The sequence below is a fragment of the Crotalus tigris genome, unplaced genomic scaffold (genome assembly GCF_016545835.1).
Source record: "Crotalus tigris isolate CLP2741 ecotype Arizona unplaced genomic scaffold, ASM1654583v1 scf7180000018306.2785112, whole genome shotgun sequence".
Lineage (NCBI taxonomy): Eukaryota > Metazoa > Chordata > Lepidosauria > Squamata > Viperidae > Crotalus > Crotalus tigris.
The window spans coordinates 1,746,950-1,755,674 of NW_024096934.1; the positions used below are offsets into that span (position 1 = coordinate 1,746,950).

The 8,725-nt window shown below is 42.6% G+C and overlaps 1 protein-coding gene across 4 annotated transcripts; it reads right to left on the reverse strand.

Annotated features, from left to right (window-relative positions):
• Window positions 1–1,850: 1,850 nt before the first annotated feature.
• On the reverse strand, window positions 1,851–5,723 carry LOC120311047 (olfactory receptor 4Q3-like). Of its 4 annotated transcripts, none has more exons than XM_039350167.1 (2): window positions 5,659–5,723; window positions 1,851–3,296 (listed from the first exon to the last, which is right to left on the reverse strand). In XM_039350167.1, exon 2 carries the CDS (start codon window positions 3,281–3,283, stop codon window positions 2,339–2,341), a length of 945 nt encoding a protein of 314 aa, XP_039206101.1. In that variant the 5' UTR covers window positions 3,284–3,296; window positions 5,659–5,723; the 3' UTR covers window positions 1,851–2,338. The 4 variants fall into 4 exon arrangements, with proteins under 4 accessions (XP_039206101.1, XP_039206104.1, XP_039206102.1 ...); XM_039350170.1 differs by lacking the exon at window positions 5,659–5,723 and adding an exon at window positions 5,530–5,604; XM_039350168.1 differs by lacking the exon at window positions 5,659–5,723 and adding an exon at window positions 5,027–5,089.
• Window positions 5,724–8,725: the final 3,002 nt, after the last annotated feature.

Genomic DNA, 8,725 nt, shown 5'->3' on the forward strand with positions numbered 1-8,725 from the left:
GTTGTCTTATACACCGAGTCGTCTTATACACCGGATATAATGGTAGTTTCCAGCGTATAAGACGACTTTCTAGGCATGCAACTTGGTGCCGAAGTCGGGGGTCATCTTATACGCCGAGTCGCCTTATATGCTGGAATATACGGTAACTTACAGCCTTCTTTTCTAATCATGCTGCCTCTACACTCAGTCCTGAGGTTTCCTTGTAGTACCTGTGGTATGTTAATCATATTAGTCTGTAGTGTCAAAAAATCGGGAGTCTGATAGCAGGTTTTCTGACTAGCAAATTCTATTAAAAGGCATACACTTTCAGGAGCTGCAGCTCCCTTGTTCATAGAGTGTCTAGTTCAGGGGTTCTCAACCTTGGCAACTTTATGATGTGTGAAATTCAATTCCCAGACGTTTCCAAATGCAGTGGAACATCCACAATTCATAACACTTCTTACCTTGCAAATAGAAAATAATTTAGGTGGATCCCAATGACCTTTCATGCAATGGAATTACAAGTATTGGCTATTAGCACTCCCAAGATAGTTATCTCTCATTAACTTTCTTTTAATTGAAGTGTTTGGACTTTCTTGAATAAAAAAGACATGTCTACAGTCAGGGACTCACTTTTCCTTGTCTTCCCTCGAGCTTTTCCAAAGCCGCTTGGAATGTTTAGCTCCTCTGGGTGTAAATGAAGGGACTCAGGATGGGAGTGGTGACAGTGTAGAGAACAGAAACTGCCTTATCCAAGAAAAAGCTGCAGAAGTGATGAGCACAAATAACAGACTAACAGAGTTGGAAGGGACCTTGGAGGTCTTCTACTCCAACCTCTTGCTCAAGTAGGAAACTCTATACCATTTCAGAAGAATGATTGTCCAATCCCTCTATAGCTCCTAAGAAATAAGTGGCAAAGTAGAACATGGAATAAGAGTGTTGCAAAGGGCCTTGAAGATCTTCTAGTAGTCCAACCCCCTGTCAATGGTAGGAGATCCTATACCATTCTGAGCAAATGGTTGTCCAGTTTCTTCTTTAAAAACCCCTAATAATGGAGCACCCACAATTCTGGAGGCAAGTCATTCCACTGATTAATTTTTCTAACTGTCAGGAAACTGACAGTTCTAGGTTGCTTTCCATCTATTGCTTCTTGTCCTGCCTTTAGGAGAATAGATTGCCCTCCTCTTCTTTGTGGCAGATCCTTAGATCCTTAGATATTGGAACACTGCTATCATGTCATCTCTAGTCCTTCTTTTCACTAGAGTAGACAAATGTAGATGCAAGGTCCAAAACACAGGGCTATTACCATGATATGAGATGTGCAAATGGAGATAACCTTGCTTTGGCTTGGAGCAGACTCTGCCTTGAGATGAGTATTCCTGAGAAACAGGTATACCCAAGTTAATCTTGCCTTAGGTCCAGAAGCCAATAGGGTGACTTTAATCCAATTACTCTCAGCCAATAGGGTGACTTTGACCCAATTACTTTTCTTCCTAGGAAGAAGAAGGAAGTGGCAAATGACTTCCTAAAATGTTGTCAAAAAACCTCTATCATCTTGCCCATATAGTTCCTGGAGTCAAAACTGATTTGAGGTACATATGCATGCATGTAATAGAAACATAAACACACACAAAAAACTCAAGGTATCATGAGGAGCAGGGCCTTTTGGGAGTGGGCCCTTAGTTATGGAATGACCTTCCAATGAAATTATCCTTGGCTTCTATGGTGAAGCATCTTCTGAAAGGTCTGTTGGAGTCAAAGATTCAGATATGGGGTATCAACCCACTTCATGGGTTTAAAGTCTCTTCTTGGATTCTAGAACAGAAAGTTGCTAGGAAATGATGTGAACAAATGAATATTACACATTTAAGTAACGGGGAATACTACTTTATTGAATAACTGTAATCAAGCCATCATTTGTAACATCTAGATAATTATAGACACATGACAATATTGTGATTAAATGTAAATCAAATATGTTTAAAAATTGTGGCAATTTGCAGCAAAAGGTTTATTCGTGATTAGTTTCTGATATGCCAAGGAAGGTGGGGGAATTGCCTCTGAAAACTCTGAATGTGCTCCATCTGAGGGAGTCCAGGGGATTTAATTAATTAATTAATTAATTAATTTTTATTCCATCTATCTCCCATGAAAGGTGACTCTGGGTGGCTTTCCAGTTATAAAGCAAATAGAAAAATAATTAAAATATTAAGGCATTAAAACTACACCAGATCGAGATTTTAAAAATATATGGGTTTCCATATCTACATATTTATTTGCATAAAGAAATATTCACTTTCAGCTCCCAAAAGTGAGCCATCAGCCTCACCTCACCCAAAGATTTGTAAACCAATTAGTCCTAAGTTTTCTTCTGTGGTGCAACAATGGGAAATATATATTTTCTGGGTACTTGGCTCATAGCCTCCCTCATATCTCGGTTTCTTAAGGTGTATATGATAGGATTGAGAAGAGGAGTGACTATTGTGTAGAATATGGAAGCCGTTTTGTTCATACTGGTGTTAAACAGGGGGACAAGGTACACAAAGAGACATGGTACAAAAATGAGGCTGACTACTGTTAAATGAGCGCTGCAGGTGTACAGAGCCTTCCCTCCACTCTCTTTGAAATGTCCTTGGAGTGTGGTCAAGATGATGGCATAGGAGATCAGCAAAATGATGAAGCACATCAGGGACAGCAGACCACTATTCGCCAACAAGAGTATCTCAGTCACTCGGGTATCAACACAAGCCAGTTTGACAATCTGTGGAACATCACAAAAGAAATTGTCCACTTCATTTGGCCCACAGAATGGGAGCTGCAGGACCAGGAACAGCTGACTGCCAGAGTGAAGGAAGCCTCCAGCCCAACACCAACACAGCAATCTAATGCAGCGTGGCCGGTTCATCTTGATTGTGTATGACAATGGATGGCAAATGGCCACATAGCGATCGTAGGCCATGAGGGTAAGGAGGAACATCTCTGAACCTCCAAGGAAGTGTAGGAAAAAGATCTGGGACATACAGCCTGCAAATGAGATTGTCCTGCCACAGACAATCAGGTCTGTTGCCACCTTGGGAACCACCACTGAACCCAAAGCAGCATCGATGATGGATAAATTCGCTAAGAAAAAGTACATGGGCAGCTTTAGAAGACGTGGATCTACATGTACCGTCAATATTACGAGAATGTTACCCAACAGTGTGGCAATATAACACATCATGACCAAGACAGTTAGAAGGAGTTGGATGGGTCGAGATCTGGAAAGACCCAAGAAGGTGAATTCAGCAACTCTGGAGGCATTCATGAAGGTGACCGACCTTGCAATAGAAACAAGAATAGTTTAGCTCCACAACTTTCAACACCTTCTAACAATTCATGATAACATGGATCAATAAAAAATTTGCATAGAAATAAAATGAACCCCTGATGCCACATAGTGCAAAGAGAAGCAATGTTAACTTCAATATCTATTACAAGACACCCTTCAGATTGCTTTTCACATTGTCTACTCCAAGTCAGTTCATAGAAACCTGAGTTTTCATGGGCAAGCAGATGCTGGGTACTGTAATTCTTCAGTTTTTGGAAGGCTACCAGTTTCTCATTGGGAAAGAAGCCAAATTTCCACTGAACCTGAAAGCAGATTCTAAATTTTCCCCCACCCAGTATAGATTAATTTATTCATTAATCTATTCCATTTTCATAATGGAAAAATGAAAATGAAACATTTCATATGCAGCTCATGAAATACAATGGTTATTTTTGGGAGAAATCACATGATCTTGTTTAAGTAGCTCCTCAAACACAAAATAAACAGATATCTCCGGAATCTTTTCCACCAGTACTTCAAAGATCTCCAGATGGATTAAAAATTAATATTACTAATGACAGCAGTAATGCTCCAAGTTGCATACATTGATATGATCTAAGAAGCAGAGAAATCTAGCATAGAAAGGAACCATTAACCATCAAGTAGCACCATGGAAAAGGACTCCTATAATTGTCCAGCTAAGGGTGACAAGCAATGACTGTCCCTATCCAGCCAAAGTCCATTTAAGATATGATTCTTTGCAAGAATTACTTGATTCTGAGGTTCTATGGGAAGTAATGAGTGGAAGTTAGATCCCCATTCTGCTCTTTTCTAACCCAAAAATTCTCATAATTTTTCAAGGTGAAAATATAACATTTTAAATAGATCATGTCTGCTGATCCGGAATTAACTCGCACTGAAAATGAGTCTCAGATTTAAGTCCATGTGTGTACCATTCATAGTTCTCGATGATCAGATATTCACCCATCTTTTGACTAAATCCTGAAAACTTGAACCTATATCAGATCTGCTATTTCTGACCAGGAGATAAACAGAAGCATAAGAGTCAAGATTTACTTATTCACTCATTGTAGCAAATCATTTTCAGAGTCTTGAAAAATGTCTTACGGCAATCTGATTTGAATAATCAGAAGTCAGCATAATGTGTAGGGAGAATTACAGTATGCACCAATTAAGTAGGCATGTACTGTAGCTACAGTCTGCTAGAAAATTCTGTATGTGCATGTGAATCTATGTGAGATTTGTCTTCCCTTTTCTTCCTTGGGTAGCTACTTGCTTGCGTGCTTGTAAAGCTGCTCTGGATTTTAGGTCAGTAAACTATTTCTGTGGTATTAAAATGAGAGCAACTAGCACAATAGGAACAGGATACTGACGACCATCCCACTCATTCCACCAAGTTATATAGCACACATATGATATGTGTGTGTGTGCTCATGCCCAGAGAGAGAGAGAGAAAGAGAGACAGAGACAGAGACAGAGAGACAGACAGAGAGAGAGAATAAGCCAACACTGTTTTATAACTGTTCTGTAGGAGATGACCAGGCAGACCCGGAGGGAAGGGTCAAATGCATCATCAGTCATGAGTTCCTGCATGCCCAAAAGAGATCTAAGTCCAGTGCACCTTGAATTTCTTTCTATTCTTAACTCCTGCTAATTTTCCTTGACCATTAGTAGTTTAGATTCTTGTAGAGATCTTAAACTTGTAATAAATCTTTATACTCATTTGAACTGTCTGAATCTCTTGATTTCTCCAGCCCTTGACATATTATCCGAAAGAATGGACAAAACAATGGGTTGGGATCCCACTCTAAGGTCTTTAGCTAAGTCCACCTTTAAACTATCCATCTTTCAGGATTGCTAACTGTCCATGATTCCATGTCTATCATTCTACTTCTAATTCCCAAGATGTATTGTTAGCCTGCCTTATAATATCTTTAGAATTGTGATCCCTTGAGAGATCAAGGAAATTGGTAAAGTATAAAAGAGAAAAAATAAATAAAGAATAAAAGGAGTGTTTCAGATGCTTGTGTAACAAGTAGCACTCCATTTCAGGATAATGACTAATGACTCAGGATAGCATCAGTGCCGAAATGGAACTACAAATCCTTGTTCTCAAGTTCCTCAAACCCCCATCCCAAAATAGACAAGATCCTCACTGCATATCAAAGTCATTCCAAAATTCTTAATTTTGAATTAGTAGCCTTGCTTTGTTCAGGACTCACCTGCCTTCTACAGTTACTTTATTTCTGAAACCAAATGGGGGAATCTCACATTATCTGTTCATTCTACTTGCTTAGAGAGACCTCCGAGATGCAATAAAGATCACACCCTCAGATGAAGCCTACTGTTACCTTTTTTTCCTCTTTGGAAAATCAAGGGCAGGGTGTGACAAGGGAAGGACTCCTGCTTCTCCTGCCTCTGCTGCACCAAGCAACATGTAAGAAATATTTCAGCAGCTTCTTATTAAGCCTTGGGGAAGCCAGTCTTTTGAGGCCCTTCCCTGGTCCCTGATTAAAATCAAATAATTGCAAAAACAAAGGGAAATATTTCTGCAGGAAAGAGAGTAGACAGCGACATGAATTTTTGTTTTAATGTGCACCTATGCACCACCAGCTGAACCAGGATGAAAGTGGTGCAGCCAACTTTGTGGTCCTTGATCTCTCAGTGGCTTTCAGTATTGTGGACCATGATATCATTCTGGGAAGGGTCTGGGGGTTGGAAATAGGGGGTACCATTCTACGGAGGCCTTTTCTTCCTCTGGGATAATTTCATTTGGTGTTGGTTGGGGGGAGACATTGTTCACGAGATCTTTCATTGTGGGGTGCCTCCAGATTCAACTCTCTCCTCCTCTAATGTTCAAAATCTACATAAAATATCTAGGCGAGGTCATTGGCTCATTTGTGGTTCAATATCGTTTGTTCATCCCAGGCCATGCGAAGCTTTCAGCGTTCAGCCCCAATGTTTGCACATTATGGGAGCTTGGTTTGGCTCTCTCTGACCAAGATGAGAGTGTCAAGGTTCTGGCTAGCGAACCCAATGAAGCAAACACTTCTGACTCTTTTCAGGCTCTTAATGCAAAACTTAATTGAGTACACCATATCAGCACATATGAAAGTAATACTAGCTCTGGCAGACCCCTTCACCAAACCCCCATAGTAAAAGCATTGACTTCTTCCTCCTCCCTCTGGTCCAGGTCACGTTGGCCAATCAAGTTGGAAAATATTGTTATGAGAAAGCTTCTCTAGATCCAGCAGACACCTGGCCATTGTCCTTGATTCCCACGGTCTGCTTTCTTAATCTTTGAAGTCTGCATTCCAAGCCTCTCCCCATCCTGAGCTTGTTGGGAAGTTGAGAAGCAATGTCTGCCACACCAGCAAGACGGGATTTCAAAACTTGACAGGGAGCTAGTGTGGTGCAGTGATTAAAGGTTTTGAATGGCAATGAAGAGACACAGGTTCTAGCAGCAGTGGAAACTCATCAAGACTCTGGGGAAGTCACTCTTTCTCAGCCCAACCTACCTTACAGGGTTGTTGAAACTTGGCAGAAAAAGAGGAAGCAATATGTATTAAAAAAGGATGGAATACAAATCAAATAAATAAAGGATGTGCCCTTGTGGTCTCCTATACTGAACATAGAAATGTAGTGCTTAAGTACATGTAGTTCTCAACTTACGACTGGTCAGTTATGATGGACTCCCAAAAAACATATTTAAAGTTCCAACAACCCTTGTTGGTTTCTCCCCCCCCCCCCACATATACACACAGAGTCATATGTTTGCATTTTGGATGTTTGTCAGCTGGCCCACATTTACGACAGTTTGCAATATCCAGTAGTCATGTGACTGTGATTTATGTTTATTGCCAAAAACAACTGCTTACTTCTTTGTTTCTGGCAAAAAATGCCCATTCCGGACAATGACTTCATTTTATAACCATGGCATCATTTAACAACTGCCACAAATATGTTGTAAAATTGGGTCAGCCTTGTGGATATTTTGACTGATGATTATCATGACATACAAAAGAAATTTCAGGCTCCATTATAGTTGTGAGTTAAGAACTATCTGTAATTAGAACAGTGTTTCTCAACCTGGACAATTTTAAGGCATGTGGACTTCAATTCCCAGAATTCCACAGCCAGCAATTCTGTAATGAGAAAGTAATATAGGATATTGACCTCCATCCTGCTCAGAAAGCATATTTAATAGGGATGTGTCACAGTTTTGGCTTGTCTGTGTTTGCGTTAATACTTGGGCTCCATTCCAAAGGAAAATCAAAATGGAAATTAATTACTGCAAATTATTTACAACCAAAATATGGATCTCTCCCTCTTTCCCTGTCCCTGTCCCTCTCTCCTGCTAGCTTTACAATAAAGTATAATTTGCTCATCTGGTTGTGTTTCCTGTCTGGTCTCCCTATCAAGGCAAACAATTGTTGAAAAGGTGGTTAGTCAACAGTTTACAAGAACCTTGGAAGAAGCGATTTATCTAGGCCCATTACAATTGGGATTCAGGCCAGGATTTAGTACAGAAATGGTCTTGGTTACACTTGTTGATTACCCGTGGCAGAACCAGGATGAAGATGGTATAGCCATCTTTGTGCTCCTTGATCTCTCAGTGGCTTTCAATATTGTGGACCATGACATCATCCTGTGTTGGTTCTGGAGGTTGGAAATAGGGGGTACCATTCTACGGAGGCCTTTTCTTCTATCCGCCCTCCTCCTCCTCCTCCACCGGCTCCTCTGCCTCCACCAGCACCTGCTCCTGCTGCTGCAGTGCCATCCCACGGTGGCCATGCCGACTCCCAGCTGCTGGCCGGGAGCCGGGCTGACTCCCAGCTGATTCCCAGGAGCTGGGCCGACACGCGGGGGCTGGGCTGACTCTCAGCTGATGTGCGCATGCGGGCAACTCTCAGCTGGCTGTCGGGAGCCGGGCAGTGTGTAGTGGCCCCACTGGTTCCCCACCGATGTCCGGACACCGACCCGACTCCCAGCTGACTGTTGGGAGTCGGGCAGTGCTCAGGGGGCCATGCCGACGTCGGACGGCTGCTGGCTGCGTCCTCCCAGGCTCCCAGCTCATGGCAAGCCCAAGGGCTTGACATGTGCCCCCAATGATGCCGCAGGCCGGTTCAGCTGCATGGGTGGCCAGTCCAAGCTGAGCCAGTCTGGGCTGCTGCTGTCGCTGCCGCTGAGTTGCTCTGCCACTGCTGGCTGAGCTGAGCTGCAGCGCCAAGCCAGTCCCCACGCCTCCTGGTTGCCCAGCCATGCTCTGTCCCCAGCTGCCCTCCGCACCATGCTGGAGCTTCCCCCGTGCCATCTGGCCCGCCTCCCTCACCATTGGAGGCCGCCTTGGTCCTCTGGCACCCGGCGCGGACCTGGGGCTGGCAGGCAGGAGCAACCCCTTCCTGGCTCACTGGGCTC

Bases quoted from the DNA above. Each gene is read 5' to 3' on its own strand.
- LOC120311047 (XM_039350167.1), bottom strand. From the start codon at position 3,283: ATGAATGCCTCCAGAGTTGCTGAATTCACCTTCTTGGGTCTTTCCAGA.